Raw genomic sequence first — 17,731 nt, 5'->3', positions numbered from 1 at the left:
TTCAGTGTCTCCACAGTTGGCATGAAGCAAAATGAAACCCAGAAATTTCTGAAACACTGGTCAAAACATCTCTTCCTGCTCTCCCACAAGGAGCTCATTAATAAAGAATCCATACAATCCATTACTCCACTGGGCTGTAGAAACAACTGTGCAGTCTATTAGAATTATAAATGATGGTGAAAGATGAGAGGGAAACAGGAATGAATGAATTTATCACGTTAAGCCTACACAAACAAAATCAGATAAGGCATACATACATATACATATACATATTACTGATTAGTTAGAATGAACAATGCTTTAAAAAGTATGTCGTTCATCTTAATTTCTTCTGACAGCAGTTATTTTGTCTTTGTGCCCCATAAATAAAACTCAGCAAGAAGTCCAGAAATATTTTTATCTCTTATAATTCCTCTCGAATTGTGAAAGATGCGATAGAAAAGTGACCATAGAAATAGTGCTGATCCTGAGATGAAATACGGGACGTGAAGATCCAGGCTAATTTTCATTCAAACTTTTGTTTAAGTTTCTTCTGAAAAATAGCTGGCAGAATGGAGAGAATAGCTAGAATCATGAGAATGAAAACAGAGTTCCAGGAGACTGCTTCACCTGCTGTTGTAAGCTGGTAGAGCGTTGTTCCAGCTTTAATTGCTACAAAAGATGGTGGTGCAACACCTGGAAATAAAAGATGAAAAAATGGATCAGCAGGGGGGGGGAATTAAACATAAAACAGTTGTGTGTTTTTTTTAATGTCACCAAATCTTATAGATGATTCAGAAATCATGAAGGAAGAACCTGTTCTCCCCCAACTTTGCAATTCTATGATTCTGTTTTTAAAGCATTTTTATTTAGGTTACCACTAAAATATTATCTATATTCCAGCTTGTAACTAACATGTACAAGATGGTTTATACAATAAAATACCACTTATAACCCCCCCCCCCAATAATTAAAGCAATCAAGAATGAAAAACGGAGATTCCAAAAAACCCAGCCTAAATAAAAATGTATTTGCTGTCTGCTTAAAAGCAGGTATTAATAACCATGGGGTCAAGACAGAACCTTGTGGCATCCTGCAGGCCAAAAGCTACAGGCTAAAGCAGTAGTCACCAAGGTCCACCTTCTGGAAGCTACAACCCAGGATTTCACTTCTGTGTCACTGGCACTTCGCCTTCTCTACTTCTGTGACTCATCTGACTAGCCCAACTAAGTCTTGCAGATTTAATAAAGCCAGAGAGGCCAAGGATCCAAAGCACCTATCATGGGTCTTGGTTCTCCAGATAACTTTTTCACAACTTCAGGTTGCGCAAGTTGAAAGGTATTCAATACAAAGTGAACAGTCAGGAGCCCTGTGTGATCAGTGGCGCTGATTCAGAAATAACCATAGCATCCACACTGTAGTGGATGTTAGCAACTTTATCTGAAAAGCTTCTTGGAAAGCAGTCACCATCCCCCTGCTGGCCAGACTGCAACAGGCCTTTTTTTACTACTCTGAACAGATCCAATGAGCTGACAAAGCAATGGTGGTGATGTACCGTAGGAGTTCTTCACCACAATCATGCCACAGAGTAGGCTCTAAAATGGAATGTATCCTATGATAGATACGTAGAATTTCAGCTTATTTTTATTTACCTGTGAAATTTACAGCCTGCATTCCTTAACAACTAAAAATAAATAAATCACTAAAATAAGAATATGCAAAAACAGTTATTCAGAATGTATACAACTGCCCAAGAGATAGGCTGTGTACTAATGAAGCATGCAGAAAGGAAAACAGTGTCATGTTTAGCAAATCTTTAATATTAATCAGAATTCTTACCTAGAAAAGTACCAATAAAAAATACTTTCAATGGTACATTTATTACAGGAGATGTTATATTGATAAACCAATTAGGAAGGAAAGGAGTTATTCTCAAAAATATTATGTAGTTAATGAGGTGTTCTCTGTGTCGTTCAACCTGTTGGGATATAAAAATTCCAAATTAAAAGAATCCTATTTTAGAAATATAGCAGCAATCTTAATTGCATAATCATTCCCTCTATTTCCAAAGTTTACTTGCGAGTGCTGGTCTTCACATAGCTAAAATGGAACCATTCACACACAGGAGGGAGAAAGCAGCAAGTTTGGTTGAACCCCCAAGGTTCACAGAATGACAACAACAAAACTTTTGGGGAGGAACTAAGGATGTTGGCAAACCCAAAAACAGCCCAACAAGGACGGAGTGGCCAAGGAATGCTGACTGTTGGATGGAAAACCCCTCCTTGAACTGGGTAAGAGAGAGAACAAAATAGAGCATCATGGAGGACCATGGCTGATTGACTGGAACAGGAATACCCTATACTGCAATGCTTTGTTGTAGGTCCAACTTTACCCCTCTAATAGTGAACTCAGGTGGTTGAGGGTTAAACTGGGCTATCCCAAAATAAGGAAGCAATTTCTACATAGAGGATTCTCTAGGTAGGGGTGTGAAAGTATGTACAGAAAAATAAAATTTCAATTGGCTGCAGGAGCTGCAGGAACTTCCTGCACTCAAGCGGAAGCCATGTCAGAAGTTCGGCTTCCGAAAAACGTTCGCAACCCGGAACACTTACTTCTGGGCTTGCGGCATTTGGGAGCCGATTTGTTCAGGAGTCAAGTCGTTCGAGTACCAAGATACCACTGTATTTGTGTAATTCCTATCCTCTTATACTTAAATGTAAGCATTTAGGACAGATGTTCCACCAGAGTGACTTTACCTGCTGTGACCATTTCACGGCTTTCTCTGTTAAATATCTATAAACAACAGGTCTTCCAACTAAATAGGACAGCATATAACAGAAAGAGGCCCCAAGTCCAGAGCACTGCAAATGAATGGAAAATGAGACTCTTATATATTCATCCTTCATATGATTGACATGCAATAGGGTTTCAAATAATCAATGCAGTTAAGCATTTATCTATACATTCAATATTACTCTCTCTTAGTTAGAACTATATCACCTCAGACCACTTATAGGGGACTGCTTTGTCAGTACTCCCCTTTATGTTAAAAAGAAAATCTTTCATGCAGAAAACTAACACATCTGGGAGAAAACTAGTCTAGAACCTCTCTTACCATGTATGAGTTGTCTGTATGATTCTGCTGAACACACACTTCAACTCTAGTACAAGAAGCTTCAAAATAGTAGTAACTACAGAAAACTATTTTTAAACTGATTTGAATTGGACTTTTATTATACAAGGGTGTTTGTGTGTCCGCATCTGGGGCCATCTGTTGTTACAAGTGACTAGCTGTCCACAACATGGTGCACTGAGGCTACCATTTCCAAATTACCTTCACATAGCGTTTTGGAAATGACCCTAACCACAATGCCCTTCCTTTTTCCGAAGAAGTTGTTTCAAGTCTTGGAAATGGATGTACATCACACCCTAATTAATGCATCTAAATTGGTTTCCAGTTGCCCACTTTTATAGCCACCAGAGAAAAAGTGGGCGGAATTGAACATTGCACTATTACAAACATTCTGTCTGCATAAGCATATTAGCTTGTCAGACTGAACAATCCTCCTCCTGTCCACTGTTCTGGGGGTTATACTGACCCCCCCCATCCAATTTCGGGCGATTTGGGAGAACATGGGAATTAAGGAGTAAGCCCTGTTGCAGAAGCAGGATGTGTTATGTGAATCCCACCCAATGTTTGTTTTACTGAGAGTAAACCCATTGAAATTAATGGACCTAATTTAGTCACTTTCAGTAATTTCATCGGGTCTACTCTAGGCTAAACTTAGTTGAATACTATCTAGTAAAATTATTATTTTGCTATCACTTATTCAACTTTGTCCATTAGAATGTACTCCTTTCTGAGAGCTGATTCATCACTACCACCCCTTATGTCAAAAGCAAATTTCAGCAGCCCCAGGAGGGCAAGATTTAATATACTGTCCTAACTAGTAAATACTACATTTCTATTAACTATTCTATTTCTTTGTTAGCATTAAAATTCAGTGGAGGAAAAGCCAGTCCTACTTTACATAAAACAATTATTGCTATTGGGCACTGATTTAACAGAGCCAGCTGAATATATTTAAAATATTCTTCAGCTATCTTCTAATCAGTGCACCCAACTGCTCAGAGTAGACACAATGAAATTAATGTACGTGTTTAACTTGGGTCCATTCACTTCAGTGGGTCTCTTCTGAATATGACTAACATTGGATACAACCAGAGGACACCTTTTCAAATCCAATAAAAAAGATAAATACACAAGTGATAAAGTGTACAGAAGCAGAACAATTCTTCTCTCCTTACAGATGTGGGCTCCACTGGGAGGGAAGTTTGGGTCTTCTCTCCCCACCAATGACCCCAATCAAGATGCCCCCTGCACCTCAATTAGCCTTAAGGGAAAAGTTCCCATTGGCACCCACTGCAGCATAACAGAAAGGTTAAATTAAACTTCTCCTTATGCTGCAGTCTCACAGCACACCAGAGAAGAGACACTTGCAATTAAATGGGAATCTATTTAGAGTAAGTAATGTGTATTTTGGCCCTGAGGCAAACCTCTGCCAGCAGGTTTTCAGGTTGCTTTCAATATTCTTTCTGTGTCTGTTTCTATGTTGTTGTTTTTCAGTTACCGGTATATTACTAATTTGTTTGTTACTGTCTTATTGTAAACAGCTTTTAACTTCCTAAGAAATAATAGCTAAACATTTAATAGCTAAACATTTAATTAATAAGAACTCCCCTGTTCATTACTTCAATTGTTACATATTAAAAGGTTAGGCCTATACTATTCACATCATCTGCTGCTGCACTAAACAGCAAATACCTTAAACAAATATTTTAAAGAAAAGCATTCTGTATTTGTAATTAATACTTACCAAACAAACAAGAAATAGAGCTAGGGGGAAAGGGTAGAGAAATCCTGAAAGTATACTCAGAAATATTGATCCAGGAATAGCAAAGGTTTGCAAACTGGATGGCATGTTTAGTTAAGGACAACATTACTTCACTGTTTTGAACATGCAAAGTAAACTAATGCATGTTTACTCAGAAGTTAAGTCTGACTGTTTTTAATAAAACTTTCTCCAAGGTACATAGGATTGCAACCTTAGAAATTTAAAATAAATACAATTTTAAATAATTTATATATCAAAAGTATTGCCAATGAAAACAATTTAAAAGATGGTTTAATATTTGAAATATGCATATACTGTTTAGGCATGTGGTCCCTTAAAACTTCTCTACACAGGGCCTCTTCATATATTTCATTTCTAGATATGCATCTAAAGTTCTAAATATACATGGCAACCACACCTGCACGGAACAAACTGTCATACAGGTGTGCTTGTAAGGGAGCTGGGCTTTGCTTCCAATCGGCAAGCCCTAGACTCTGTGGTTTAGACCACAGCACTACCCATGTCCCGTTCTACTAATTTAGATACCAATAAAGGTTCACATTGGGGTTTTTCTAAAAAAAAAATCTGTGGTATTTCTAACCTTTATTGGGTCCCAGGGCAGGAATATAATAAATGAATCTCAGCTTTACCTCTGTGTAGGCTACTTAAGTTCTGTAAACCAAAATCTTAGAAAACGCAATTTTGTACTATGAAGTGCTATTCAATGGTACCATTAAATAACCTTGTTTATAGCTGCTAAAAGTTGCTCACATAGCACTAACGTAGCATGCCTCAAACAACTTTTAAATAGCTAAGTGAATCAAAGACGCATTTCTATCCAAGTGTTGTTAACAACCTAGCAATAGCAAATTAGCATATTCTATCACCACAGGGTGAATAACCACCAATAAAAATAATGCTGCTTTAACAGGTTGCCTATGCGTTAAGAATTTTTTTTAACAAACAACTTCACAGCACAAAAATATTCCTTTATGCAAATAGGTAAAGTTTTCCTAAATGCTCTTAACCCCTTTTGACTTCTTATGCTGTTTTCACATCTTAAAAATACAGGATTAAACCAAGTTAGGTTGCTTCTTAAAATCCGTTTTAAAAGTTCCTTCAATTACTGATTCCTTTGGCATTTAGTCCATAAGTTTATACACTTAATGTTCTGTTAAAATTGATAAATCTCTCCCACTTGAAATGAAAAAGCAGGCTTAGAGAATCTGTGGCTTTTGGAAAGTTGCTGGACTCACTCATCCAGCCAGCATGGCTAATGGTTAGGAACATCACAAGTTGTAGTCTAACATCTGGAAGACCACAGGTTCCCCTTTCATGGAATAAATCAAGCCAAGGTAATGCAAAATAATCCCTGCTCAGATTTCATAGGCAGTGGCATTGGATTTGGATTTGATATCCCGCTTTTCACTACCCGAAGGAATCTCAAAGCGGCTAACATTCTCCTTTCCCTTCCTCCCCCACAACAAACACTATGTGAGGTGAGTGGGGCTGAGAGACTTCAGAGAAGTGTGACTAGCCCAAGGTCACCCAGCAGCTGCATGTGGAGGAGTGGAGATGCGAACCCGGTTCTCCAGATTACGAGTCTACAGCTTTTAACCACTGCACCACACTGGCTCTCTCTGCTTTCATTATCCTCTAGGATTAAATTATTTAACTCACAGGAGTGTTATTAAGGATGAAATCAACTTATTTCATAAATCATTTTATAGTTTCAAAACAAAGTCATTTGCAAAGGAAACCTATATTCACTTAGATGTAGTTTCCATTGCCTACAATGAAGCATATTCTCTAGTAAGTACAGTGGAACCTCGACTTAGGTACAGCTCTACTTACATACGATTCCAGTTACGACCTTCAGTGGGTGCTTCGACTTATGAACTTTCCTCTAGATACGAACAGAGGCCTTGCCAGCAGCACGGATCTTGCGCGGCCGGCTGTGGAGCAGCGCTGGGGCCTCTGCTGCCGGGGAGAGGGCCCCCATCCCACCCCTGAAGCTGTGGAAGAGGTGCCGCCTGCAAGAGGCGCACTGCAGCCCGAAGAGGTGCCGCCTGCAGGGCGCACTGCAGCCCCAAACCCCGCCAAGGAACTAACCTGAGGAAGTCCAGAGAAGAACCTGGCCTGGCAAGAAAAAAAAGTGACCCTGGCCGAAGTGAATCAGCTCTTTACTGCCCCTGGCCCCACCCCCAGCTTGTAGCCAGGTAAGCCCACCCACCCCCAGTGCACATAAGAAAGAAAAAATGTTATTTTTTTCCATCTACAATACTGTCTTATTTATTTTATAGTACAGTACATTGATTATTGCTTTCATTTTATGGATCTATGGTCTCATCAGACAGTAAAATCCATGTTAAATTACTGTTTTAGGAAGTGTTTTTCATCATCTAGAATGGATCAATTCACTTTTCCATTACTTTCTATGGAAAAGTGAGCCTCTACTTATGTACGTTTCTAGTTATGACCAGACCTCCGGAATGGATTATGGTTGTAAGTAGAGGTTCCATTGTATATTTAGGAATGCAGCCTTGGCTTCTTGAATTTAATCCCCCAGTAATACAATGTACTCCATTTTTATTTTTTTCTACCTTTCTTACATGTGAAAATTCTGAAATAAACATGTTCAATGCTGAATTGGGGAAAGGGCCTTCTTATACAAACCAATGAAAACCATACACTGTTAACTACCAGCAGTTCCATATTGAAAGTTGCCAAGTACGGTCACACAAATTCTTAATGGCTCTTAAAGTTGTTCCCCACATTGCATCCCACATTGTTCAAAAGCACACACCCCCGTGGATCCTTCCAGGAGGTACAGGGGGTGGGTACCTTTTCTTATATGAACTTCCATCTATTCACTTATCTTCGGATCCAAGCCATGTTATCAAGGGAGTCCATCACCACCACACAGAAAAAAGAGCCTAGAAACTATTTCAGGCCATATTCCAGAAACCCACAGCTATGTGTATTTTTTCAAATAAGGATACAAAACGTAAGTAGCAAAATAGGCCACTAAGACTTGTACATAGAAGTTGTCCTTGTATTTAGAGAGAACTTTTCCTAAGGCTTTAGCATCATCCATGTCTCTGGGAACCTTTATACATTCTCTCTCCTCTCTGTAGGGGGGAAAAATCAGATGAAGTTACCAGCATAAACAGCAGATGCTTGCCCCAAACAGCAGGGATACTAATGCCACTGTGACATAATGTATCATGCACGCTTAAGATTTAATGTAAAATACTAATGACACCATTTGACTTATTGGATTTTGTAATACATACAGCCAGCTTTAAACTACTACTTGATGTTATTCTGTAACCTGTTGAGGTATCAAAGGTACTGCATCAAAACATCAGTTGTTCAGATATTATCAAAACCTTTGCCTCTGCACCAGCAATTATTAATCAAAGTCAATGCTCAAAGCAAGGCCGCACATCATATTCAACATACTATTCAGGCACAACTTAATAACTTTTAATTACTTCTACAAGCAGATGGAACACATGTTCTATGTTTTAGGAGAGAAGAGTAATTGTTTCTGGTGTTTAGAATTTTTATCCACTTCGCTTTCAAACTGGACAAAACATTCCTTCAGAGATAGAGAAGGGCTTCAATAGATAACACATCTACAGAGAATACTCCAAATCTCTGCATCTTTGGAATCAAGTAATTCCTTTCAAATACCTGTAGGTATTATTTTTTTGAAAACGCTTGGGCGATTCTTAGCAGAACATACAAAGAAGCTCTATGGTCACATCTACACTGCAAATGTAAACCACTTCCACAGTTTGGAATTCCCCAGGTGCCAGGTGTGTTTTGCTACTGGAGCTGGTCCAGTTGTGACTACGTGGAGATTTCTGGGTGACAGGTTGGTGATTGCTATCTGCACCAAGCCAGCTGACTTGTGCACAGCAAAATACATGCATCTTGTCCTTCTGTATTGCCCTGTGAATCACGGACCCCTTGCTGGTCATCTTAGTTCTCCATCATCACAGACCACAGTTTAAAAACCTCTGGCTTAGTCCATAGTTAATACCATTTCCATTGTGTGTGTTTCTCCTTCTTGCATACTGGGACAAGTGAATTGCTGTTACAGCAAGCTACAGTCAAGCAATGTAGTTGATAGCATAGAATCATAGGATTATAGTATTGAAAGGGACCCCAAGGACAATCTGGCAAACCCCTAGCAAACAGATATTCCATTGCGGCTACCATAACCTAGGTTTAAGGTGCCATTTAGCACTTAGCTTATATATCTGAGTTTTTAACACTGCTTCCACGCCAGTTAAACAGTAACAGCTAACTATCACAAATCTTTGAAACAGCAGTGCTTAGCACAATAAGAAATCTACAATTCCAGAGTTTGTTTGGTTTTTTGGAGAGGGGAGCTCCAATAGTTAAAAACTACTTTGAACCCAGTATCATAACAGCTTTTTGTTGTGTGAATGTGTAGTGAAATGAGCATTTGTCCAAGTTTTGTCTGATGACATAATTTTGAATTGGACAGCTCAGCTCTGCCAGACATTAACAGGTGGTTAGTTTAACCTCTAATCCCAGAATATACAACTATCCACCTGGGAAATTTACACACTGTGACATATTAGAACTAAAATTAGGGTTAACAAGCAATATGAAGTGTTTTGATATAGTAGTACAAGAAGCTTCCATAATGTATTGTCTGAACAAAAAATCTTTGTCAGTAATCTTTAAATGGCTATGTCAAATTTCTGACAGGAATGAGCCAGGTAGCGTACCTTGCAGCTTACTGGTAAATTCTGATATCAAAACTAGACATTTATACACATGGTTCCTTTCTGAAAATTCAATGAACTGTGTCCTTCACTTCTGAGTTCTATAGGTTCGTAAGGTTCTTTAGGTACATTTGCTAGAAACAAAGCAAACTCTCTGTCATACTTACTCACTCAGCTGTGGAAAGTTTTTATATACCAGAAACATAACAGATGCAGCTATTAAGAAGATGGACAATAATATGAGAAGGGACACTCGTGCAGATCCACCTTCTTTATGGGCCTTTCCTGAAATGGAACAAAAATATAATTAATTCATGAGTTCTTACATATCATATTTGAGGCGTTCAGTTGAGGAGGGGCACTTAGACTTCATAAGAATTTTCCATACCATTTTTCTTTCTAAACCACTTGCAGAAGAAGTGACAACAGATACATGAGATCCAAGCCAAACAAGAGGCAACTCTCAATATTACACTTTATTGACCATAACTTAACTCCTGTCTATATTAAATAAAAATGTTCCTCACCAGGAAGACACAGAGAGCTAACACAGAATGATAACATCATTTGAAAACAGAGAATCTCGAGACATTGTAAACTATAAGTTGTTTTGGAATACAGTGCACTTCATTAAAAGGAAGAGGCTGCTCCACTCTGGAGAGATCATTCGAGAATTTCTAAGTAAGTTTGCACCAGTCTTAAAAACTCAAACATAATCTAATTGTCAAATAGCACCTTGAACCTAGTGGGCACTACAATGGAATGTCTAGGTGCCTTTTTCAGTGCAGATGATGATTTCTATACCACTTTATAGTTTAAAGAACAAATCTCAAAGTGATTTACAGCACATAAAAATATCAAATAAAATATGTCAGATTTCCTAAGTACCGAATTTTTCGCTCCATAGGGCGCACCGGACCATAGGGCGCACCTCGTTTTTAGAGGAGGAAACAAGGAAAAAAATATTTTTCTGGTTTTCCTCCTCTAAAAGCCCTGTTTTTTTGAGGATCAGCTCAAAGTTGTGCAGCTTTTTTGCAAAGGGAAAAGCCCTGTTTTTTTAGGATCAGCTCAAAGTTTTGCAGCTGTTTTTGCAAAGGGGGGAAAGCAAAGAGGAAAAGCCCCATTTTTATGGGGTTCAACTCACATTTCTGCAGCTTCTTAAGGAAAGGGAGCCATTTCTACAGTTTCCAGACTGATAATCTAATCAGCTAGTCACATGTCGCTGGGGAAACAAACAACCTCCCTCTGCAGCACATTCAACAATGGAGGCCTGGGCAAGGGAGTGAGGCCCAAAGGGAGCCAGGGACTCTTATCTCTCTCCCAATCTCTTGCTGATCAGCTGCTGAGCGGGGTCCTTTCAATACCCCCTTTTCTCTTTGTAAAAAAAAAAAAAAAGCACGATCTGCTTTTGGCCCCTGGGCAATGCACAGATATTTCCCCTTACTTTTTAGGAGGAAAAAAGTGTGTATTATGGAGCGAAAAACATGGTAACATTTTGTTTTCCACAGTCATCAATCTGGTGTCCAGAGAACTCCATGTGGTCATAATTGGACCCGTGCCAATTGTACAATACACCTGTCTGCTGGCTAGTTTATAACACTGGTTAGCACCTTATTTTAAGTTTTTTAAGACTCTTCCCCAAAGATCTCCAGTGCTGCAAGCCAATCCAAATGACCAGAAAACTGTCCTAAGCACATCTATTTCTTGCATGTAAGCCAATAAGCAACCACACTGGTTCCCATTCTGCACTTTAATCTGGAGCATGGGTAGGCAAACTAAGGCCCAGGGGCCAGATCTGGCCCAATAGCCTTCTAAATCTAGCCCACAAATCAGCGTGTTTTTACATGAGTAGAATGTGTGCTTTTATTTAAAATGCAACTCTGGGTTATTTGTGGGGCATAGGAATTCGTTCATATATTTTTTTTTCAAAATATAGTCCGCCCCCCCAGAAGCTCTGAGGGACAGTGGACCAGCCCCCTGCTGAAAAAGTTTGCTGACCCCTGATCTGGAGCAACACCTACCACCTTCCAAAAGAAAGAGAATGACATGGGGAAGACCAGACCAGCACCACCCACCATTGGCCATTTATTTCAGTGAGCTTAAGCATACTTAACTCTGCATTGGTTTTGGTTACAGTAAATACTAAACAATAAACCAAAACAACAAACTGGCTAATAAATGTGCCTGTGAATATTTTCTTATTTTGTGTTAACAGTTCTGTCTGATTAGCCTCGAACTGATGAAGCTTTGTGGCAAAACCTGTTGCTACTCCGGAGGACAGGTCTTCTTCTACTCGCCCACCTGTGTTAACTTCATCATGGTGGTAGTTATATAAGACCTACGGTAGAACATTTCATCCAGCTCCTTCCTTCAACCACCCATGTTAATTTCATCAGGGTGGTGTCAACCTTAGACCTATTGAAGAACTCTCCATTTAGTTCATCTTTTATAAACTGTTTTGAACCTTCTTTACATTTTTCTGTTGGCATCAGGATACTACTGTTCTATGCTTGGACCTTCAGCCACTTGTTGAATGGTTCAGTTATTCAGACATTGGAACATTCACCGAGCATATAATCTATTCCATGTGTTTGGCAGAACCAGTATTATATGCACATGGCACTGTAACATGTTTTTGGTTGTGTGAATGGTAATTAGTTAACCTTTATTCAGCTATTATCCTAGTAAGTTCCTTTTTACATTTATTAGCCAGTTTGTGGTGGTTTGTTTTGGTTTATTGTTACATTATTACCACCACTTTGATACTTTGTTTAGTTTGTCACAGTAAATACTAAGCATGAATTAGTGTTTTGAGAAACAACCACACCAGTTTGACAAGGTAACTAAAGCTCACTCAAGTCTACTTCCCCAGCTTACTTTAGTGATGATAATCAAGCAATAGGTTCATCTCTTCTTAAATTTGCTTCTATTGATGGATAAAGGAAACATGCCCATGACCAACCTGCCTGAAACAGCTATTTCACTCAGACAGGCAACTGTGTGAGAGTGTTGCTACACAGTAAACTGGCTAGATCATCCACCCTGCTTATCTGTCAAGAATAATAATAATCCCAGAGTGTTTATTACAATTGGTGGTGCCATGATTATGCAATGTGTACTGAATATTCCCTCTTGTGATGTTACATGGTTATGAGCTGGCAGGAGGAGTACAGAGATGATGAAACTGCCACATAAGTATGAAAATCACATGATGTGCCATAATAAGTGTTCTGAATTTAGCAGTTTGCCTTGAAGTTACTACACTTGTGTAGCATGCTTTCATAAAGCCTCATACGTCTAACAGAAGGCACACCATCTGCACAGCTGCACCTGAAGTTTCATTACTCCTCTTAAAATCAGTGCCTCCCAGGAAGAAACTGTATAAAATCATTACTGTGAGCAGAAAGAAAGATAATTGTTTAGTAGCAGTTGAATTTCACATTTCTTACAGCAGCAAATGTACACTCAGGGTGTCACACTGCTATTCCAGCAATCCAACATCACAAATCATGGCATTGTATCTGTCCTGTAGGCAGCTATGCCTACAGGTAATTGTATGAATATGCATTCATGTTAGGTCTGAAATATGCACACAACACACAAAGACATATGAAATTTAAAAATGCCAAACTCAACGAGGGTTTTGAGAATATAAGTTGATAATGGTTTTTACCTGAATTTTTTCTGCCATTACATTTTTTTAAAACCTCTTGAAATTATGCTCATTTTAAAAGTTCAAGTTCCACATTAAATGCCAATTTCTAACAACTGCTATTGCACTGGAGGCTAAACAAAGCTTACAAGTTTCCAATGCATTACACTTTTAAATTTTACTTTGATTAGAGTGCTTTTTGCACAGGGAGTATATCATGATTCAATTTGGAACAAATTCTATTGCAAATAAATTCAAAAAAATCATTAGGACCACTCAAGTGACATTGTATGCAAAGAACTGAGAGTTAACATTTAATTGCACTCAATCATCTCAAGTACAGTAGATATCTGTAATTACAACTTCAATTTGGCAAAGGCACTTCAATTACTATTCCAACATGAAAAACGGTTCAATATAAGTGATACTGAACATTATTTTGATGCACTGTTGTGATAAGCCCACTGAACCAAAGGAATTATGTGAAAACTAGAATGTAAACCTTAATTTTAAAACAAAATAAAAAATAAAAAAATTCCTTCCAGTAGCACCTTAGAGACCAACTAAGTTTGTTCTTGGTATAAGCTTTCGTGTGCATGCACACTTCTTCAGATACACTGTTTCAGGAATATTTATTTATTTATTTATTTTGGCAGACCAACATGACTACCTACCTGTAACTTAATTTTAAAGTCCTTGTGAGAAAGCCAACTTTTTAAATGTCTTTGACACAAGTAATTTCACTTACAGGAATTTGCTACAGCCAGTTAAGAGTCAGAGTAAGAACATGTAATCATAAAATAGCATTTACAGTACTTCCTCTATTCCTTACCCACTTATATCTAAACTGGATAAAATAGCTACTTTATAGTATAGGATTTAAAATTTGAAGTGCAGCAACTCTGAATAACTATGTCAAGTTCTGAAATAACAATGATTTCCAAAGCATCTAATACAATGTGGCTACAACAATGTTGCCATGCCATCTTAAACCAATTACATGTTTAAATACTCTGCTCTTTCAGGCTGTAAATATCAAAGTGTCCTTACCTGTACCAAGCTACTAGGGTTCCCAATTTTAAAAGGCAAAAGACAGGACTGGTTACCCAGGGTAAAAATTTGAAATGCTACAAAACCATCATATTAGGGAACCTAAGTACAGTACATGTGGGTCTGGTCAGTCCGTGGATGGTAATCCTCTCAAAACTACATGTGTGCTGCCTTGGGTTCCATGACACAAGAAAGGCAGGCTAAACGTGCAAAAAAAAAGTACTAAAATGGTCTGTATCCAACCTATGAATTCAATGTATCATTTCTAATTTCCCGAGAGAATGATATCCCACGTGCTGTTCTGGGGGATCCTTCAACCCTCTGGAACACATCTGGGGAGGGTGCAGACGAAGGAGATGGGATAAGCCCTGTTGCACTAGTGGGAATAGTTGCACTGGCTTCCACTGGCAAACCAAGTTAATTGAACACGGCCGTGTGGTTTCCTTCACCCCCTCAAATAAATGTAGTTACCCCAGTTTTGTATTTAACCACTCACCTGGTTTCCACTGCCAGCCAGGAACTCAACACAGATGGGTGAGTGGACTAGCAAAGAGAAGTAGAGTACTTGTTTCTCTTTCATATAGCACTCATTCTGGCTAAAAGAAAGGAGCTTCACTTCCTCTGCAGCCACCACAGAAATATAGTGGACTGGCGAAGAAGAAACAGACAACTCAAGTTTTTCCATCGTCAGGCTGTTGTGTTTCTAGTGTACAATAAGTAGGGCTTCTCTTAAGAAAAAAAGCAGGCAAGTAAAAAACTTGGGACACTAGGAATAGGCTCAGTCCTTTCTGAGTAGCCCTGCATGAACAGTATATGAACAGTGTTCCCATTTAAAATGTAACCTGACAGAAAAGCATGAGAAAGATGTTAGGAGACCTGTCTATCTGAAGACATGCAAGTTATGGCAAATATGGCAAAGAGAACATTTCATACACAAAGACATGCTTCACTAATATGCTGGGAGAAAAATGTTTTTGGAGAGAAGCATTTTCTCACTTGTCAGCAGTTTGCTCTGCCTCCCCGCAGTTCAATTTTACCCTGTATCAGTAAAATGATTTCCCACTCAGAACCAGTAATGACACACTAGGTCATCACAAGGTTATTCTAATAAAACAACTACTCTTCCCAAGCCTACTCCCGCAAAACACAACACATAATCCTACTTCATTTTCAATTATCATCTATCTATTCCAGGTGGGAAATATATGCTTGTGGAAGGTGGCAAATCACCCAGAAGACAGTCTTTCATACAGCCTAGGGCAGGGATGTCCAACCAGTAGATCATGATCTACCGGTAGATTCCCGGCTGATCCTGGTAGATTGCGGGATCCTTATCATGTACAAAAAGTTACGGGGGAGAAGCTAAAAAAACTGTGCAATCCTCCCAAAAAAAGCTCAACAACTCTGCGCCATCCACCCACCCCACGCACGATCCTTCTCCCTCCAATGACAATGGGCAGATCACTGCCAGTTTTTTTATACTGGGATTAGAACACAGTCTCTTGGGAGTTGGACATGCCTGGCCTAGGCAACTTAATCCCACCAAGAACAATTGGACATCCTTCCAAGTAAGTCTACAGAGATTGCAAGGGTATAGTGAAAGACACCTCAGATTTGGGATACTCATTCAACATACATTCCCAAGGAATCTTTGCTGAAGAGGCTAGACATACCCCATCACTGATAACCTTATGGCAGGCATCACATACTGTATGACATTGCAGACATCCCTTTCTAATTCAATCACAACTACTGTGCCAATTTTATTCACATGAATGTTTGGAAAGACTTGCAAGAAGGACGGTAATTCACTATTGTCTCTAAGACTTTAAGGATCAATGGGACCTGTCATAACCTCACAGCTGGAACTGTACACAGAAGTCTCACTGTGAATATTACACTTTGAATATAACAGCTGAAAGTTAATGCATTTTTGTACTCAACTCCTGAACTACATTCCTTACTCCACACCACTTTCCTAGGCCCCTAACTACTGGTTTCCTTCATGCATAATGATCATCATTAGCATTTATCATATTTAAAGCACTTCTTGTTGTAGGAAATCTGTTCTCAGAAGACCAATGGCTATGATTCAAACTCTGAAGCCACCACAGTGCTTGAAGCTAAACTGGTCTTGATCTGGTCAGTTTCCAGAGGGGTGACTGCTTGGGAACCTTGGGTTCCATGATGAAATAAACATAAATACATAAAGCAGGCTAACAGCAACTTGTCCTATTGGAATGAACACAACTTTACTGCTTAATGCCATAGGCCACCCACAATGTCCCAATTGCCCAACATCACCTTCAGAGATTTATGACTAATGAGTCTTGAACCTGAATTATCTGCTTTAAGGTCTAACGTGGAAGAACTGCCCCACATCACGCCACATCACGCCATATGGGCCTCCACACCCACGAGAGCGCAGCAAACTTCCCAAGTAGGGCTCCTGACAAGCCTCGGGGGCCCCCAGAACATGTTTTCAAGAGAAGGCCTCGACTTAAAAGCTTAATAAATGCGTCCCTTTGAGCATCTGCAGAGTGCCCAAGAAAACCAAGAACCGGCCAGTCACGGATTATGTGGGAAGACTGATCAGTTCGGGATCGCCACTTCTAGGCGAATTTGAACCCCGGCACTTCTTGTTTTATGGCATTAAATGCTGCTTCGGAGCATGTGTATTTTCCCTCTGAGTCACCCTCCTCCTTCCTCTTGCTCCTCCTCTCCCTTCCCGCGTCTACTATCCTTCATTCTCCAGTGTCCGCCACAAACATTCGACCCCGGAACACCTCCAGGCACATCGCCGGTTTGGTTCCAGCGTCCCCCCCCCCCAAATCCATCCATCCATCCATGAATCTCTCACGCGTTCTCCTCCTGCCGCTTCTGCTTCCCACCTGCAAGCAGCTCCTGATGCCTTTCCAAGGCAGCCTCCGCCTCCTTCGCTGCAGCCGCCGCCTCTTCCTTCTCCGACGTCCTCCCGGACCCTCGCTGGCTCGTGCCCAGCTGCGCCATGGTAGCCCCTTCGGCGGCACCACCAGCCCCTTCGCCGGCCGGCAACACACAGGCCCGGCTCAGCCTCCGCCGGCGCCAAGAACCGCGAGAGGAGGCGGGATCGGCCACAGCCCTCCCCTCAGCGCCGACGCCGCCCGCTCGCCTGCTCCATAGGCCGCAGGCGCGGACTCTGTGATTCCACCCAGGATTCCGCCCCGCCCCCCGCCGCCCTTCTGCCAACACCTTTGCTCTTGGGTTCCTGGAAGGGCTGCCCACGTTTTCTAGTAAATACCGTGGAAGTCGGTTTCTTTCTCCAAAAGACGCCGATTCGGAAGGAACGAAGTGGTTCCACCATGAGCGTAGGCAGGATTTTTTTGGGGGGGAGGGGAAGAACCTCATGT

General features: G+C 40.1%; 1 protein-coding gene across 1 annotated transcript; it reads right to left on the bottom strand.

Annotated features, from left to right (window-relative positions):
- Window positions 1-211: 211 nt before the first annotated feature.
- Window positions 212-17,472, bottom strand: TMEM41B (transmembrane protein 41B). Its single transcript, XM_033152798.1, has 7 exons — window positions 17,234-17,472; window positions 9,808-9,925; window positions 7,877-8,005; window positions 4,857-4,950; window positions 2,736-2,840; window positions 1,819-1,957; window positions 212-675 (listed from the first exon to the last, which is right to left on the bottom strand). Exons 1-7 carry the CDS (start codon window positions 17,349-17,351, stop codon window positions 506-508), a joined length of 873 nt encoding a protein of 290 aa, XP_033008689.1. The 5' UTR covers window positions 17,352-17,472; the 3' UTR covers window positions 212-505.
- Between the last annotated feature and the right edge of the window lie 259 nt (window positions 17,473-17,731).

Source organism: Lacerta agilis, chromosome 1, assembly GCF_009819535.1.
Source record: "Lacerta agilis isolate rLacAgi1 chromosome 1, rLacAgi1.pri, whole genome shotgun sequence".
NCBI classification, from domain to species: domain Eukaryota; kingdom Metazoa; phylum Chordata; class Lepidosauria; order Squamata; family Lacertidae; genus Lacerta; species Lacerta agilis.
Note: the sequence above shows the minus strand (reverse complement) of the source record. Positions and strands in the feature narration are given on the sequence as shown.